General features: G+C 44.9%; 1 protein-coding gene across 1 annotated transcript in view; it reads right to left on the reverse strand.

Annotated features, from left to right (window-relative positions):
* Nucleotides 1-19,272, reverse strand: part of MAMLD1 (mastermind like domain containing 1) — a 237,408-nt gene that overhangs the window by 5,026 nt on the left and 213,110 nt on the right. Inside the window, exons 3-4 of the mRNA XM_066581786.1 lie at nt 5,445-5,582; nt 578-659 (exon numbers count right to left, since the gene is read on the reverse strand). Coding sequence (XP_066437883.1) covers nt 578-659; nt 5,445-5,582 — 220 coding nt within the window. The remainder of the gene's footprint in view (nt 1-577; nt 660-5,444; nt 5,583-19,272) is intronic.

Consider the following 19,272-nt stretch of genomic DNA (forward strand, 5'->3'; position numbering starts at 1 on the left):
ACTGTGTGTCCTGGCCAGCATTTCAGCACTAGAGCTGTCCACGGAAATCTTCCGGGGTTTAACTGCATCGTCAGTGCAGCAAGCCCCAGAGGTGTTCCACTAAAGGGATTAAAGGGGTTTACAGGAATAGAAAAACATGACTGCTTTCTTCCAAAACCAGCACTACACCTGTCCATAGGTTGTGCGAGATGTTGCCTCATTCACTTCATTAGAGCGGAGACATAAACCATGGGAACGTGCGGGGTTACTAAAAGAAAGCAGACTTGTTTCGCTAGTCCTAGACAACCCTTTACATGAATGGCCATACAGCAAGTCTTGAGTTTCAGGGACACTCTCAATACCATTATAATCGCTATAAACACAAAAACGCAAAATATTTGTATGGAAACTAAGTTTTGTAGAGCGTGTATTAATCAAATACCCAGTATCTTGGAGAGCAGGAATCAGCACAGCGTCCTAATGATTTATGCAATAAGATTACAACAACAGATACATTTGGAAACATGATTCAGATTAGAATATGTGATACCGCCGGCAGTTGTTTAGTTGTATGTGAATATATTTGTCTTCCACTTACTTTGAAATTGGTTCATCTGCTGAGCTACAAAGGCGCTGCGTTGTTCAGACGTCATGCTCATCATATTTGGCCTAGGTTTTACCTGGAGAAAAAAAACAAAAAATTAGTATAATATAATATTACACACCATAATCTACATAATCCTCCTTTGCCTGCAGATAGGTTCATCATCAGCTCCGATGTTGGAAGATATCCGTCGGAGTTCTCTTACTGTATATTGCCAGCCTCTCTGCTGTCGAAGCCTATCCAACGTGTCACCTCACGCAGTACTGGCTTTAGCCAGCAGATAGCGCCATTGTATAGCAGCAGAAAAAGAGTAAGACCCCTAGGAAAACCAGGATACAAATTGGATTGGAAAGGGTTAAAGGGAGAGAGTCTAAAATATGAAGAATATATAACTCCTACATATGCGCTTTCCTAATATACAAACATAAAAGAAAAAAATGGCAGCATGTCCTTTCTTTGGGCCTTCCCTCGGGACGCCTCGCCCATTGTTTTCAATAGGTTTTTCGAAGACATCGCATGGCACTCGCAAGCCGTGCCGTGTGCATGCAAGTATGATCTGATGTTTGCCTTTGAAGTCAACGGGAATTCTTTCACGCGTGGGAGAATCGCAATTTCACAGTAGCGATGCAATTTTTAATCAAATGCTTCGCACTGCCGTGAAGCTCGCACGTTGGCGAGTGTGATATCAGCTCAATATCATGCTAACCCATGTGAATGCAGCCTTAGGACTCTTTCACATGGCCGTAGGAGTTTATACATGCGCCTGCCAGTGCCATAAAAATGCATGAACAGGCTCACAAATCTAACGTTTGTGCGGCCGTTCAGACCGCCCAGACCTGGTGCATATATGCCGAGGCCGTAATGCCGTTGGGCAGGGAGAGAGAGCTTAGCTCTGCAAAGCTGTCCCCCCCTTTCCTCTCCCTCGCCTGCTCACCTCCTCTCTCCTCCCCTCCGGCTGTTTGCAATGGGAGGGGGCGGAGCTAATCTCCTGCCCCTTGTCCGCAGCCAGCAATGGGAGAGGGTGGAGCTTAGCTTTATGTATCTCTGAAAGCAGTTTGTCAAAAACTTACATTATCAGTAGCAGCACACACAGAGGTCTACAAGAAGTAGTCCTTAATATTCCTGAGCTGCAGGCTAGTCTTGTCCATCCCACCCTCCAGCCACTAACTGACAGCTGTCTCTCTATGTACAATAATGGGCAGACAATTAGTGGCTGGGGAGGGGCTAGCCTGCAACTCATGACTGTAGAGGACTATGTTTCGTAGTCCTCCATGAGTGGCTGCTACTGATAAAATGCAGGTTTTTGACAAAGTACTTCACAGGTAGATAAAGCAGACATATAAGAGAGGGTAGCATAAAGGTAGTGACCATTCCTTTTAATTAGGCTTTTTACAAGTTCCCTATAGAAAAGTTCTTGCTAAAACTTCTGCAATGAATTAGGTTTGAGTGGTCCAGTGGGCATACCTGGACCATTCCAGTCATCAGGGGAAGGGGATTCACCCCAGTCTTGCCTTAATTGATGTGGATGACATCCCTACATCATCCATAAACCGCTCCATATTTCACACTTGCGGCCTGCATCCAGGGGGTAGCACATGTGCGGTGAAAGCTGACATGTCTGCCCACACCGGGGCAATTACGCACACGCTGCTCACAAGATGTAGGGCGACTTGTGGATGACGTGGGGATGTCATCCACATTAATTAAGGGGGAGTAGGCATCCTTACAGGGGAGACCCCGGCAGCTGGAACGGTCTAGGTAAATCTACTCGGACTGTTCAGACCTAATTACCGTACGGTGCGGGTGTTTTAGCCCCTTAACGCCCCAGGATTTATAAGTACGCCCTAGGTGCATGGTGTTAATATGCCAGGGTCAGCCAACACCGGGCCGCAAGAGCCACGCTCAGAGGTCAAGCCTATCGTGGCTGTTACCCCTCCAAATGCAACTGTCATTTCTGACAACGGCATTTAAATGCCCTAATGGACATTTGAGGGTACTGCACAACCACCCCGCGATGAGATTGCAAGGTGCTGTCCAGGTGTAATGGCAGCAAGAAATGCTGTCATTAGTTAACCCTCGCTATACACCATCACTTGCTGATCCAAGTTATACGCTGTCACTTACTGGTAGATTGTGACCACTCTGCGGTATATATATATCATACAGTACTACGTTGGAGACAGTCTTACATTTCTGCTGTCAGCCATGAATACTAATAGATAAGCTTATATGTACAGCGGTAAATTATAACCGTAATAGAGGCGTGTATGCAATTAGTTCATGTTAATAGATACATCATATGTGAATCTGGAAGTGAAATCTAATACTTCTATCCTAGTTACATCCTGAATGCATTTCATTTGCTTCCCCTACAAGGTCACTGTAGCCTTGTGTGGTCAGCAAGACTGAATGACATCTCCGATACAGAAGACACTAGAAGAAGGTCATTTGTTAACTCTTGTTTCTCAAGGATATATATATCCATTATTATTATACAGACATCATCTAATAATCTTGTCACTTTTCCCAAGAGGGTGTTACATGGTTGGAGTGGTCTCTATCATGCTCCTATTTGTGTAACAAGAAGGTCATTGTGTATTTTGGAGATTATCGTATGGCTTCACTAAGCATACAGTTGTTTCCTAAACTGTTCTCCTTAGTATTTGGTCCGGCTTGCTTTTCAAGTGGAAGTGACCAGATATGTAGCTATAAGGGGTGCAGAGAAGCTACACCTAAGTCCTGGTGCTTGAGAGATCCCCAAAGTCCCAATGACACATAATACGATGCCGGTAGTAGGAATGGCACATGGTAGGTGAGCGGAGAGACCAAAAACTGGTGGCTCGGCGCAGCGCTCCATAAGCAATCGAATTACTAGAATGATTAGTTTCAACTTCTCCTCTGATTGGTGATATAGACATCCAGCATTAAAATACGCGTTTCGGGGCGAGACCCCTTCATCAGTTCAGTTGGATTACATACAGTCAGGGACCTGATGAGCGTGAGGGCAGGGGTCACTTCTACTACATTTTTCTATTCTGCATCTACATGGTAGGTCGGGGCACTGTTGCAGATTTTTATTGGGGTCCAGAAGCTTTACAGTCTTCCCACCCCATGATGTACTAATATATCATGGGAACTATGCGGTTTCCAGGAAACGGACATAATAACACATTAAAGTAACCATACCGAGAGTAGACACCCCGGTCTAACAACCAAGATCAGCGCTGAAAGAATCTTTCCTAATATAGAACGTCAGGAACTTGTATCCTCAGCAAGTACTGAGGAAGAGGTTCACATTCCTCGAAACGTGTTTACAAGTTGGTCTTATTAATAAACTTATACTTCTTTTGGCAAATACATATGATAGTCATCTTTGTCTGAAGGTTGCGCCATAGTCACTCTTAGAAAAAATTATTTATTTTTTTGTTTTTTATTCTTTGTCGTTTATATGGTAGATGCTTTACCCTATTCCCACCCCATTATCTACTAATACATCGTGAGAACTATGCTGTTTCCTCAAACTGACAGTATTTCCTCAAAATGCAGTATTGATGCGGGCGCATACTATTATAGAGTACACACTGGAGTCGTAACTTCAAGCTCCTGAGCCCCAATGCAAAACCTGTAACAGGGCCCCCAACTGTAATGCTTTATTCATCGTACTAGGCGCTTACTATATGGAGTAGATAGGCCTTATGGGCCCCCTAAGGCTCTTGGGCCCGGGTGCAACCGCATTCTCCATAGTTACGCCCCTGGTAGACACTCTAGTATAATGACCAGGATCAAAGAGAACTCCAATCATGAAGGCCTAATCCCTTCGCTACTGCTGTCAATGCTGATCATACTCCTTATAATACCAATGTCTTCTTATATGGCAGGGGGTCCTTTGCACTTCCTGAATTCTGTCCTGGGATCAGAAGGAGTGGGATATATTACCTGCACTTGTTCTTTTCTGCTGTCCATCCAATCCACTAGTTCTGGTCCCAGTTTTTGGCTATCCAAGATGGCCGCTGCAATTTTCTATATAGATAATTGTACACAGTACACTGCTCTCTGATTGGCCAGTGCAGCTCATATGACAACACTGGCCAATCAGAGAGCAGGAATAACGCACTAGTAGTCTAACACTACCAATGCACTATGGGGATTAGCTTGTCTCAAGATTGCATTGGCTGTTTTGGACAGCTGAAAACGGGACGCAAAACCGGCAGATCGGATAGACAGCAGAGAAGAACAACTGCAGATAATGTTCCCCTCTCCTCCTCCAGCCCTTGGATAGAATTTTGTCCTGAAAGTGAAAGGTTCCTTTAAGACTGCCGACACACTTGCTGTGTGTGCAAGTTGCATTCGAGAGGTTCGGGTGCAATTTGCAATGGACATCTGTCCGCATGCTATCCTATACCGGGGCGTAACTATAGAGGGTGCAGGGGATGCGGTTGCACCCGGGCCCAGGAGCCTTAAGGGGCCCATAAGGCCTCTCTTCTCCATATAGGGAGCCCAGTACTATGAATAAAGCATTATAGTTGGGGGCCCTGTTACAGGTTTTGCATTGGGGCCCAGAAGCTTCAAGTTATGTCTCTGTGCAGCATGGTTTAGGTATGGGTACGGGTACAGATAGAGGGGGGGCCCCAGCTCACATTTTGCATCAGGGCCCCTGAGCCTTTAGTTACGACCCTGATCCAATACATTGACGCCCAGCTCATTCATATACTTGCATTCCTTATTCTCGTCGGCGCGCTCTCCGTATGAAGCCCATTGGTCACACGGACAACGCACGGACGTATAAAATGCGCATGCGAACCAGCTCTTCGCCCGCCGACACATTATATACTATACATATAAAGAAATGATTTTTACAAACCTGCTGCCGCCTCATTATTTGCTCCTTTAAGATAGCATTGCGTATGTAGCCATTAGCCGTGAGAGGAGTCGGCCCCGGGCCTGCACTTGGTATGGAGCCTGGTTCTTGCATTCTGGGAACAATTCCAGCATTCGGATCCTGCCAAAATAAGAGGAGCAAAAAAAAAACAATAAATCAGATGAGAATGATTACTAAACTGAAATGTAACCGTATTCTGCAGCATTCATATCATTTAATGTCCTTTCAGGCAAATTTCAGATTTCCTTATTTTGTTCTGAAGAACAATGTATTCGTATATTTCTCAGAATCTGAAGAGACTGTAATGACTCCGAAAACGGATTCATTTTTGGCTGAGTTTGTGAAATCAGCACAAAATTAGAGCCGGCGCTCGTTACTGGGACAGGTACAAGCACTACAGCCATACATTGGCCTAGTAATACTGAACCAGCGCTCTGTGTACACTACCGCCTCCCAGTGGGGGACTCGGAAAATACAGGGCGGCCATAGGTGAGTAGGCCGGTACCACACTCGAATGAAAACTACGTGGAAATCTATGTTGCCCATAGCAACCAATCTCAGCATAGCTTTCATTTTACCTCAACAGTATAAGCAATGAAAGCTGCGCTGTGATTAGAAGTTCATATACTGCTGAGGTAAAATAAAAGCTGTGCTTCGATTAGTTGCTATTTCTTATACTGCTGAGGTAAAAAAATAGAAAGCTGTGCTGTGATTGGTTGCTGTGGGTTCTTATACCGCTGAGGTAAAAAGAAAGCTGCGCTCTGATTGGTTGCTGTGTGTTCTTATACCGCTAAGGTAAAAAGAAAGCTGCGCTGTGATTGGTTGCTGTGTGTTCTTATACCACTAAGGTAAAAAGAAAGCTGTGCTGTGATTGGTTGCTGTGGGTTCTTATACCGCTGAGGTAAAAAGAGAGCTGCGCTGTGATTGGTTGCAACAAAGACAGATTTTCTTTTAGACAGCTCTCATACGAGTGTGGTGATGGCCTACTACTCCGTGGTCCACCTTGTATCTCCTTAGCTATAAGGATTGCTAACTTAACACTTTGAGTCATTGTTTTGAATAGATACAATGGTGCCCACTGGTTCAGCTTTGGTAGGACATTGCATAAAGACTCTGACAGTCCCTCCTTTTAGGCGAGATATCTGCAGACGTATTCGCACATGCAATATGCAGAGAAAAGAAGCCATTGGTCTCAGTGGGTTTGTTCACATTTCCGTATTTTGCACGCGCATTTCAGTCATGCAAAAAAAAAGGAACATGCTCTATTTATCTTCGTATTTGCGCACCAAGGGTCCCCATAGAAGTCACATCTGGAAATCATTAAGACTAATTAGCCATTTCAATCGGTGCGTCTTTGCTGCACACAAATGAACATGCCCTGCGGGCGCAAAGAATGCAGTAAAATACACTGATCCGCGCAGAAACATAGCGCTCAGACGCACGCAAATTTGCATGCCCCTGTGTGAAGCCGGCTTAGTCCGAGTCAGAAGGCCCCTTTACACAGGCTGATGATTGGCTGAATGTATTTCCGTACAAGCGCTCGCTCCCCATTATTACCCTGTGCAACCATGCCCAGCGATTGAAGGGCGAACACTAAAATACTCGGATGTTGTTCATCGCATCTTTTATGCGGGCATTAAAATTAGCGCTGGTCAGCGGGCATTGCCACACAATAATTGTGGCATGTAAAAGTGCTATCTCTCCAAAAACATTTATCTCCCATCCACAGGAGTGATTGGGGTCTGAACGCTGGGACCTCGGGGATTACCAGAATGACCAGCACTCCATCCACGGTTTTTGGGGATAGCCGAGCGCTGCACTTGGTGGTCTCCATTAGGGACAATTCATACCGGTTTTAGTTTCAGGGGTGCGCCATTATTGTAATCCCTGGATGTCGCAGCAGTCAGATCCCCAGCGATCATACATTTATTACCTATCCTGTAAAAAGATGATAAATGTTTTTGGTAGGGAAACTCCTTTAACGAGCACCAATCAACTTGCTCTCCCGTGTGATCTTCTCACCCGGCGTCCTGCGGCATCTGTTGCTACATAATAAGGTTGGTCAAAACCGATACATGCAGGAGTCTAAATGATCTGCTAGATGGCGAAGTTTGCTGCCGTTTCCCTTTAAATCCTGCTTTTTCCCAATGTGTTCTGCGATTAGGTGATGTGTCAGCAAAACAACGATTTCCCTTATGTAGAAATCCAGTCCTAGCAACCTTTGTTTCAACTTCAATGTTATCAGCAGATAAACTCCATGAAAACCCAGGCTGTATGTGCTGGAACGGGCCGGGCTGCGGCGCTGAAAACAGGAAGCAGTGCAAGACTTCAGAGACACAAAGGAAGTCTGCAGGGCACCATCATGCCGAGAAAACTAGTTTTCATTTGCAGTTTGTGGTTGCAGAGATTATTGTAGTGCTTTTTTCTTTTTTGCACACAGAAATTTTCTTAAAGCTATTTCCTCATGTGCATGTAGGGAAATGGTAGCCGTGTATATATATATATATATATATATATATATATATATATATATATACACACACACATATATATATATAGTAGCAAGGGGGTACTCTTGCCTTGGGATCGCTGACCTCTCATACCAGAAATGGCGCCCCACACGGGTAGACACGGCTCAGGACTAGCGTATCTCTTTGTCTGGCTCCTGCCAGCATTTATTCCACAGCACAGCATATCACATCACATCATGTCCATAAGCACCCTAATTTGGGTGGGAGTCCAGGGGTGTCCCCTGTTGGACTCTTGCCTTTTCAGGCCACCAGTCTGCAACACCTTCCTATGCTGCGCTGGTCCTCTCTCTCTCCGCATACCACAGGAGATTCTTTTCAATTGCAGTCTGGCTCTCCCAGACACACACACACCTCTCCCAGGTGTTGAGGTTAGGGGCGTCACCCTGTCAACCTCTGGCCTCCTTGGTCTGCACCAGACCCTGGGCTAGCAGCCCTCCCAGCTCCACTGAGCTGTCTCTCTCCCCCTTGTCTTTGGCAGGAACAGGCTTTAATCTAATAAATAATATTAAAATGGGACTCCTGGTGGTCATAATCAGTAGTGCACTTTTTAATTTTACAAGTTTTTAAAGGAACCCTCTCAATTCTGTCCTAGGAATGGAGAGAAAGGCAGTTAAATTACCTCCAATCCATTGGCTCCGGTTCCTATTTTCTGCAATCCAAGATGGCTGAAGTAAGCTTCAAACTACCTAATCCCCACAGTGAATTTGTAGTCTAAGACTACCAATGCATTATACTTGCTGTCTGATTGGCGAGAACTGCTCACATGATCAGTGCTGACCAATGATGAGAGCAGTGCACAACGTGCATTAGGTAGTTAGAAAACTGGGGCGGGCATGTTGGATGCCTAAAAACAGGACCTACAACCAGCGGAATAGAGGGCCAGCAGCTACAGGTAATATACCCCCATCTGGTCCCAACACTTATATGTGTTCACTGGATAAAACTATTATGTAGGCACGACATGGCAGTATTAGGTGGCCCCTGTTTAGCACTGTTATTTGGTACTACATGGTAACATTATATAGATATAGAATGGTATTCTTATTTAAGTGCTATTGCTCTTTTTTTCCTTCTTTACATAAGTGAACTGTGTACCTCAACATTGGCCTCCCCGACCTTGATCTAGCCTTGGATGGATCCTATGTAATATACATAAAGAGCAGATGTGGACAGTCCTGCAGAAACTAAATATTAAGGTGCCCATACACCTTCAAGCAGTTGGCTGAATACTCGTTTCACCAACAACTATTGTTCCTGGTTCTCTCATACACAAGAATGCTTTTCCATATAAAGCATATATGGAAAAAGCCACAGCAAAAACTCCTTTTGTCAGAGGCTTATCTCCAAGGAGGACAAAAAGATTGGGCGTTGAGAAATCCAACATGCCCAATCCTACTTTTCTCCGACATCACTTGTAAAGAGAAAGTCAGAAGGCCACCATACTCGGATGATAGTCACCCTGTCCTTCTGGAGTTGGATGGCTTGAGCGACTATAGTTTAATGTGCATAATGTCCTTTAGAACAATGAATGCTTGGGATTTACAGCATTAAATGAACTTAGTCACTACATAGGTGTATAAAGCACCCGACAGCCATCAACTATTATTGCTTTCTTCCGGCCGACCTCCATGCAGAGCAAACAGCCAGTTGTTCATAGAGGAGCGACTGCCTGTTGAGATGGGCCAACAGTTGTTTGGGTTTTAGCCGAGCTAAAAACCAAGTGACTCCAACAACTGAGCGATTCTAACTCCCTTGCTCTGTCAATCCTGTGTTTAGTCGCCTATCCTTGCTCTTCGGAGTAATTATTGGGCGACTATCAGCCCATGTAAAGCTGCCTTCACTATCTAAAGTGCAGACCCGCTTACCAAGCCAGAAACTGCCCTTTTTTAGATTAGTTAGAAAAGCCTCTGAATAAAATGACTCTCCAACAGTGATATATTTCATCCTAAGTAATGTTCCTAAAAGCTGAAATTTCTCCATGTAATGCCGCCTTTCACAATCTACTAAATATAACAACCTCGACGCAATACCTGTCAGGGCTATACAAACTCTACCATTGAAAAATCACTGTTTTATATGTACCTTGGAAAGACAGAATTCCCCGCCAGGTACTTGGAGCTGCTAAAATCACTTTCTTTATTTATCAATGTGTCACTGGGTGAATTCAGTCGCCCCTCCTGTGTTGTTTAACATGGCACCTTAAAATATAAGGCACTTAATGCAAACAGTGTAGCATAGCCTATATCCAGCTGGCTCGCTGCCTCTGTGTCACAAGCTATCTATTATTCCGCAGTTACTGTTAAACATTGAATAATACGGATTGCCTCTGGGGGAATATTTGAAAAAGGACGGATCTGGTTTGTATACTCTTTTACATGAAAGAGGCCGCAATGCTTCTAATGCCACAATCCTTACCGCCGTCTTGTTTTTCTCCTTCCCCTTGACACAGCTTGTTGCGTGCGGACAGCATGCTTTTATTGAAGGTTACAAGTTTAACATACCGAGATTCTTTTTGATGCTTCGCTTATGGCTATTACGAGCCACAACAATGGGCAACATAGCAGCCATTGTGTTCATAGCAGCCAGTCTGTATTCTGTTATTTGTCAACACATCTGAATGGCTGTTTGATAACCTCAATATCCGATGCCCCTAAACACTAACTGTATATAGATGTATAAAGATACAGTATGGTGCCCCGTTAGATGACTGTAGGCTTAGAAAAATCTGTTTAAGAACATCTCCTCCTCCTGTTTACAATGTATTTGTGCATTTGTGACGTCTTTTTGTAAAAACATAAATAGTCTTTGTCCTTGAATTGTCATTGTCTGCTTCTTCCATACATCCGTTTCTGCAAAAGCTGGATGATGATCAATATGGCTGCCATTACAAATCCTATTTGGGTTATCATCCACCTTTCTTGGACTACAGAATGGCAAATGTGATTAAGGGGGTTTTCCAAAAAGAAGAAGGGCATATGATAGTCAGAGTGAAGTCCTCCACTTGAGACCTCCTCTACGTTCCGGGACAGAAGTGGACTTTGTGTCATCCTTGTATTACAGGACAGAGATCATGTCTGGTGTGACTAGACCGCATACCTGGATGTGAGAAGTACATGACTCTATAGCAGAACTAAATACATAAACTAACCAGAAACTAGAGATGAGCGAGCATATTCAGTAAGGCGATTTACTCGAGAGAGCATTGCCTTTTTCGAGTACGTGCTGGATCGTCCCTGAAGATTCGGGGGGCCGTGGGGGTCGGGAGCGGCGCGGGGCAGCGAGGGGGTGCGTGGAGGAGTGAGAGAGATCCCTCTCTCTCCCTCCCGATCCCCTCTGCAACCCCCCGCTCACCCCCGCGGCCCCCCCGACTCTTCAGGGACGAGCCAGCAGGTACTCGAAAAAGTCAATGCTCTCTCGAGTATATCGCCTTACCGAGTATGCTCGCTCATCTCTACCAGAAACCCAAGCCTAAAAAAACGTGTGAAAAATTACCTGTTGCGTGCTAATGTTATTAATTCATGTAACGTCTCGTTGTATAACAAATTCACAAAAAGTTTTATCTCTTGTTTGTTAAACTTTTTATCGTAAATTTCAAAAATAATTAAAAACTATTGCAAGTTCCCCCATCAAAAAAACAAACTATCCAGGACCACCCTAACTGGACCGCTCCCTTAAGTGGAACAGCCACCAAGAAAAAGGTATCCCCACCACGAAAGAGAGACTAGAGACCAACCCAAGACGAAACTGTCGACAACTACACTAAACCCTAAAACAGTCACTATAGTAGCGTACTGAACTGACTGTCTAACTTTCACTAAACACATTGAGTCTAGAAGAGAACCTCATTCACAGCCTGGCTAGTTAACTAGCCGTATAACCAGTGTCCTTAGGTCTAAGGGGCTGGCTTATATATCATATAACTAACGCCGATAGACTGATTGGGTTAAATGGCAATTAGCGTTGCGTTACTCCCTTGGCACAGTGCATGGTCCGGAGTGACACTCTGACATTACCCCGGTCCCAAGAAGAACTCGGAAGTCAAGGGACCAAGGTTGAGCAACTGTTTGTCCTGGGCACCATGTTCCAAAAGGCGTTGTATATGATGGCAAAATGTCTTTAATTATGCAACACTATGTGGTTAAAGGGAAGTATCACATAAAGAAGCAGAGAAAGAAGGAATATAAGGTCCTCTATAGACTATGCCCATCCCAGATTCAATATACAACAGATACGTAAATTTAGGCTGTGTCCAACCTGGTTTCCAACAACTTTTGGCATGTACGCCAAGAATGCTTCCATTACATACATTAAACCTATATGTAGACTTGCTTGTGTCCTATTTCATATGTTTAACTGGTACATGAAAGTACAGTATATGGAGTGTATATGAGGTATACTGTATATCTTTATTTCTCTCTCAGTTTGTGCTTTTCATTATAGGGTATCTCACATGATACAATGGGTGTCTATGGCGATGTATAAAACTATATGGCGTATATGTCGTTTGGCTTAGAAGTCGTGAGACTTTCCACGCATTAGTATAGTATACTAAATACTACAAGTTGTATCAGCGCATATGTATACAAGAACACCTAGCATACACATAGTCAATTATGTATGCTACCACTAAGATCACCATGGAAGTGCCATTCCAGTTGGACAGTCAGTAATCGGCAGCCCAACTTTCCTGAAATCCTGAACAAAAAAAAAAGTCTGCCTCGTTACACCATTACACTGTACGTCAATGTAATAATAGGCATATCCACTGGCAGGAAAACGTGGTGACCCCTATATTTATCTGTAATGGGGCCATATTGGTCGTCACTGATGTTTTCAGTCCGCAGCCATCATATCCTCTCCTATACACAGGAGCAGCAGCAGTCTGCAGGTAGGTGTATCGCCACTAGTGGGAAGTGCAGTATTTCTTATAGTTCAGTTCCAGCTGAATCTGCAGCTTTGTTATCACATTGTTAGATGTTTGTGGATACACTGAAATATCTGCCGGCATTTTTCTTTTGAAGGCATCAGTTTTCGAAGCCGCATCACATATGTATCCTATGCCGCCAGTTCTTAATGCAGAGATTATTTATAGGAGTTATGATCTAACGTATAGCTTCTTGGGTGGTCAGTGCTCTGCAAGATCTGTAAAGGGTTCCCAGCGATTCGGTATGACACGAGAAAGATGACGTTCGCTAGTTTATAAATCAGGCAGTGCTTTCTTTACATTGCAGGAAGTATCAAATAACCATTTTATATCTATGCTGCTTCTAATCATAATATGTTTCCAGTTAATCTGTATGCAATTAGCATTGCAAATGTTTCAGGTATGAGCATGTGCCCTGGGGCTTAGTTATTAAAGGCAAATTCGTATGCAGCGCAGATAGGAGACACAGACACACACTCACTCCACCTTTCGGAGCTCCCTTTCTCTTATGGGAATTGGAAACTCTTACCATCCAGATTCCTCTTGTCTTTTATTGCTAAATGCATGTCGTTAATTACAGTTTTGCATTTTACTATGTAAATAAAGAGCACTAATAATTAATGCGTCATGTGCAACGTCTTCGCAGCCTCTTGGCCCACTTCATTTATGTAATACAGACTGCTTGTTTTCTGCTGATGGCCTTGGGGAAGCAGCAGTGGGGAATTCGATTTCTCCACTACAGCCTGCTATGCCAGGCAATTAGGGGTTTTTACACAGGACAACTATTGTCTGAATAGCTGCTTGAAATAGAGCGTACGAATGACTGTGTGTTTTTACACGAAACGATTGTTGTTCAACATCAAGATCGCTGAACGAGTTGTTGGGAGTATTTATGGGAGTCAAAATATTGTTCGCCAATTACTAAGGGGGTGTGAGGTTCTTTGGCGGGCACTTATTTGAAATTTAGACCCTCCCCAAAGCACATGATTGGTTGGAAAATGCACTGAATGCGCATAAAGACGTGTAACACTAACTGCTGCGGTCTCTTGCTGATTACATGGCATACTCGGTGCTGCGACCTCCTTGTTTTTCTCGCCTGCAAGGATTTCATTTTGTTTTATTTATTGTTTGCTCAAGCCTTGGTTCCGTTGTTATCAGAGGTAAGCATGTGTTCTTTCGAAGACCAAAAAAGATCACTTGCATTTGGGAGGAGGGGTACTGGTGTATCATGTCTCCACCGAAAGTATGGGTAGAGACATGGGTTGGCCGGGATCAGTGACAAGGAACACCCTGCTCACGGCCCCCTGCAGTGGGTTAAGTGCTGTTGCCTGGGATCCGTGGAGTTGAAGTACGTATACGAGCCGTGCTCTGCTGCCTCAAGGCTAGGGATTGTGCTTCTGCGCTGGCCACTGCACTCAGCAGTGTTTTTTGCAAGATAAGCGCCTTCTGATTATCAACGGGTCGATGCTTTCATGGGTCCTTCTCCTCTACTGTCCCCATTATCTGCTAGTGCTGGCTCATGCATTTGAGGGCGGCCGAGAAGCAGAATGCAAGCGCAAGGCACAGGGAGCGGAGATCGCAGTGGGGCAGGTAACTGTGACAGTTAGCAACTATTACACTGACACCGGGGCCATTGCGGAAACACTGACAGCGTGGTGGGGAGTGGGTATGAAACGCTGAGGCAATACTCACATCTGCGGGGTTGGCAGGGAAGCTAGATTCTCACAGCAGCAGGCTGTTAGCCAATGGAGATCGCGGACCTCAGCGCCCCACTGAAGTTGCAGCTGCAGCTTCACTACCGGGAGTATGAGGCAGCAGGCAGAGCTCAGGAAGCCACGTCTACAGGAGTCAACCAGCTGCTGGGGGCGTTGCTGAGCTCAGGAGGGCACATGTGCGGCAGCCATATCTGCCGCTGGGGGCGTTGCTTCTGACTGAGGACTGGCAAACCCTGACATCCGGTGTAGATAAGATACACCAGTATCGGAAGGAGGCACATGCTGAACGAGGGCACTACTCTCTGCAAAGTTGTTGGCCAGTCATTTAAAGACAGATGATTACCTGTTTACACCAGGTGATAATTAATCAACGAACGACCATTTTTAGGTGAGCTAAATAAAATGAAGCAACTAGTGAATGACTTCTCACTCATCACCCAGTTGGTGACTGTGTTTACAAAGTACAACCATAGCTTATACTTGCCCTATCAAGTGACTATTTGGACTACAGTTGTCCCTTATAAAACCACCCTTTGCTACGTTCGCACATAGTGGAGAGGAGACATCTGTGGCAAAATCCATGGCATTTCTGCATTGGTGCAGATTTTGACTCGGTTTCAGCTACAAATCTGCAGCTGATTTTGGCCTGCAATGCCGCTCCTCTCACCAGGTAACACTGAGCCCTACTGCAGCGCACCTCCCTCAGCTGGAAGCTGCCACTTAGCCTACTGCTGCCGGTCAGGTGATGCATCCACTTTCGCATCACCTAACGGGCAGTGGCAGAATCAGTAGCGGTTGTCGGGTGAGGGAGGTGCGCTGCAGTAGGGCTCAGAATTCCCAGCTGAGAGGAGCGGCGTTGCAGGCGGAAATCAGCTGAGGAATTGCCGCTGAAGCAGATTAAAATCCAATGCGGAAATGTTGCCTACGATATTTCTGTTGTGAGAGATCTGCAGCATTTCTGCTACTGGTGAATGTACACTTTGTAAAGAAAACTTTTGGCTAGAGATGAGCGAGCATGCTTGGATAAAGTAGTTACTCGAGCGAGCATTGCTCTTCTCGAGTAACTGCTTACCGATCCGAGCAGGCTCGGGGGGGCGGCAGGGGCTCCGGGGGGGGTGGCAGTGGGGGGAGAGTGAGCGAGATCTCTCTCTCTGCCTGCCACCCCCCACTCATCCCCGCCGCCCCCCCCCTCGGACCAGTAAGCAGTTACTTGAGAAGAGCGACGCTCGCTCGACTAACTGCTTTATCCGAAAGTACTCACTCATCTCTACCAGAGATGAGCAAGCATACTCGATAAGGCAAACTACTCGAGCAAGTAGTGCCTTATTCGAGTACCTGCCCGCTCGTCTCTAAAGATTTGGCTGCCGACGCGGGTGAGCGTTGAGTTACGGCGGCGAGCAGGGGGGGAGCGGAGAGAGTGAGAGAGAGATCTCCCCTCCGTTCCTCCCCGCTCTCCCCCGCCGCTCCGCACCGGCACGTGAATCTTTAGAGACGAGCGGGCAGGTACTCGAATAAGGCACTACTCGCTCAAGTAGTTTGCCTTATCGAGTATGCTCGCTCATCTCTAATCTCTACTCCTGACATAATAGGTACATTTTTAGGGAGTTGGCCGCCGTTCTGATTCATGTAGAGAGCTGCTATAGAGATAAAAAAAATGAGACATTGCCAATTGTACCCCACTTTTTTTTCTCTATACTTATGGAAAATGCTTGTTACAAATAGTGATGGGGGTGTTTTGACAAATATGGTCTTTTGTCTGAGCGAAAAAATTGGTGCAATTCCATTGCATTGCACTGAACAATTTGCCTATATCTTTTCTACGGGCAACATGATCAGAGATTCATTGGATTGGAAAATGATTTGACCCACTGAAGGAACTGTCAGATAAGCTATGAACTGTCAGACACCGTAGTATTGTGGCAGAAGATCTCATTATACAGATGTGATCCTGTCTACTACAAGTCTGATTTTAAACCAATTTATTTGAGTTTTGGGTTGATTCATCGAGTATTTTTCCTTTTCTTCTAATCCCGGTATATAAACGTTGATAAAAGGAACTATAACGTAGCCTTTTAGATTTATTCCATCTCTCCTTTCTTTCTTGATCTACAGCTACGTGGAAATAGTATCAAGCTCAGGTTTCTGAGTTTATCTCAGGGGCTGTCAGTTACGGGAGGCTTTGTTTGAAGACTGTAAGTGATCCATGAGTAGATGCTATTGTGAAGAAGTTCTTTTAAGTTTGTCTTTATTCTGTCCTTGTGGCGCTTGGCACATCCAACTGCACACAACAAAGTAAAATATCTTTGATGGGAGCCAGATGAGAAGATTCTCACACCTGGCAGGGAAAGTTCTAGGCATTCAACAAAACTGTGCAGTTAGTCAGATATCTACAGTAAAACGGAGCCAAGACTTGTGACGTTCGAGATACCAGTGGCCTTGCCTTGCCTTGAACTGTTCTGAACTAATGATAAGTGTAGACTACAGGCTTAAAGCCTCTATTCGTAGTGTAGTGTATTCACTGCATATTGGGAACGGCAGCTACGGAAGCAGAGTTATATTGGCCAACCTTTTCCAACCAATAGATTGTTTTATCATGGTAGAAAAGTTACCCAAATGAACTTAGAAGCCCCATACTTATGGATATCATGGTATATAAACACAAGGTAAAGGCACCACTTCCTAGGAAAATGCATATGGAGGTGCAAAACACTAATGAGCAACCACTCACACCTACCACATATTGGGGGTGGCTGCTTAGTATTATGTTTACATATAAAAAGGCATAGATAAGGTGTGAGTGGCTGCTCATCAGAATTTTGTACCTGGGCAAGTTCCTCCATATGCATTTTGCCTGTTCTGCATGCTGCTGGGAAGTAGTTCCTTCACCTGCCTTTATGTTTATATACCATTGTATCTGTAGGTATGGATGCCTGCTGTGTTTTTCTTGAATAGAATTGTCCCTTTTTGCTTTATTTTATTTTTAATGTTGGTGTAGGAAGTAGTGTTAGTGTAGGGACTAGCTAGATAAAGAGGACCCTTGACGTGGGTTGCGAGCTTGAATATTTTAGCTACAATATTAGATAATACCTTGTATTTATTGTTACTTTTGCAGTAAGTGATCTGCATTTAAAATGCCCTGGGACCACTATTGTAGTCTATTTGTAAAGTGCAAGGCAGCTCGCCAGATTGAATAGTGGCATCATTAATAGGCTGCAAGCCTGCAAGGTGCACTACATGTGTCTGTGTGGCTGACATCCTTTACACACCTTATCCATGTGCAGACATAATAATAAGCAGCAATGGAGGATTATAGTAGGGGTGATTGGGGCAGCTACCCCAGACTAAAACTCCAGGAGGGCCCATGGCCGTCCCAATTGCCTCCATTGTAATCTGCTCTGTTAAGCCTACAGCTGCAGGGAGAGGAAGGGTTTAAACACCTTAGTACTCTCACAGCCTTCCATCTATGCTTTGCAGGATCTCACAGGCACACAGCAGGACATCGTCACTCCTCCCCAGCCCCAGTACTCGAAGTACAGCATGAGGGAGGCTGTGTGTATTAAGGAATTTAACCCCTTCCTCTGCCTGGATCTAGAGGTTTAACTGTGGGGCCTGTCTGTCTACCATGACCACTCTCCCTATACTGTTTTGGGGCACACAGAGGGCCCTAGTACTAATTAGAACCACTGAGGACGCAGTTACTAATTGGAAAACATTGGAAGACCTATTACTAATTAGGTTCACAGACTGTGTTACTATTACTCAGTGGGGTCATGAAAGGCGTATTATTAAGTGGGGCCACAGAAGAGGTTAATATTACTAGGTGGGGCTACAATGGGCACATTATTACTATGAGAGGCACTAAAAAGATTATAAGGGGTTGCAGTAGGGTGGGGAGAATGTGCAGAGGTGAGTTGTATCTGGAAGATGTCTCACCGGTAGTCTGGGCCCGGAGAGAAGAAAAACGAATATGGACAACTCCAAACAGGGACATCATCACCTGTGAGAGAACTGCGCTGTAAGCACGATTACGAATAGCGAAAATTGTTGTGGAGTTTCCACAGCAGAAAATCCGTACCAAAATCCATGTTAGTTCTGCATCAAAAACCCTGTCAAAATCTGCCCCATTTGTGGGAATTTTGATGCGGGATCTTGGTGCAGATCCACAGCTGATTTTACCCTTTCAATCGAGTGGTGTGAACAGGCCCAGGCCCTTGTCTCCATAATCCGCCACTGCTAAGCAGCCACCCCTCCAATATGTGGTAGGTGTGTGAGTCGATGATCATTTTGTACCTGGGCAAGCTCCTTCATATACATTTTGCCTGGTCTGCATGCTGCAATTTAAATCTACCAACCGTATCAGTGGTGCTCATCCCCGGAGAGTATCGGACTGGGGTATTTACATTCACCTCTTAAAAGATCTTAAGTGTCTACACTTTATCTATACAACGCATTTCTCTATATCGTCAGGCTATACCACCGGGTTATTAAAGATGATAGAACCCAGGAGAAACTGATCCCAAGCGAGACCGCTCTCTGCTAAGCCTCACAGGCTGCGATGGGCATAAGCCCCATTGTCATGTCTGAGCCGGGGCTTGCTGGAAGATTCTTTAGTGTCCTAGTTGAAACTGTGCATACATTAG

This window comes from Eleutherodactylus coqui, chromosome 10, assembly GCF_035609145.1.
Source record: "Eleutherodactylus coqui strain aEleCoq1 chromosome 10, aEleCoq1.hap1, whole genome shotgun sequence".
In the NCBI taxonomy this organism is placed as follows: Eukaryota; Metazoa; Chordata; class Amphibia; order Anura; family Eleutherodactylidae; genus Eleutherodactylus; species Eleutherodactylus coqui.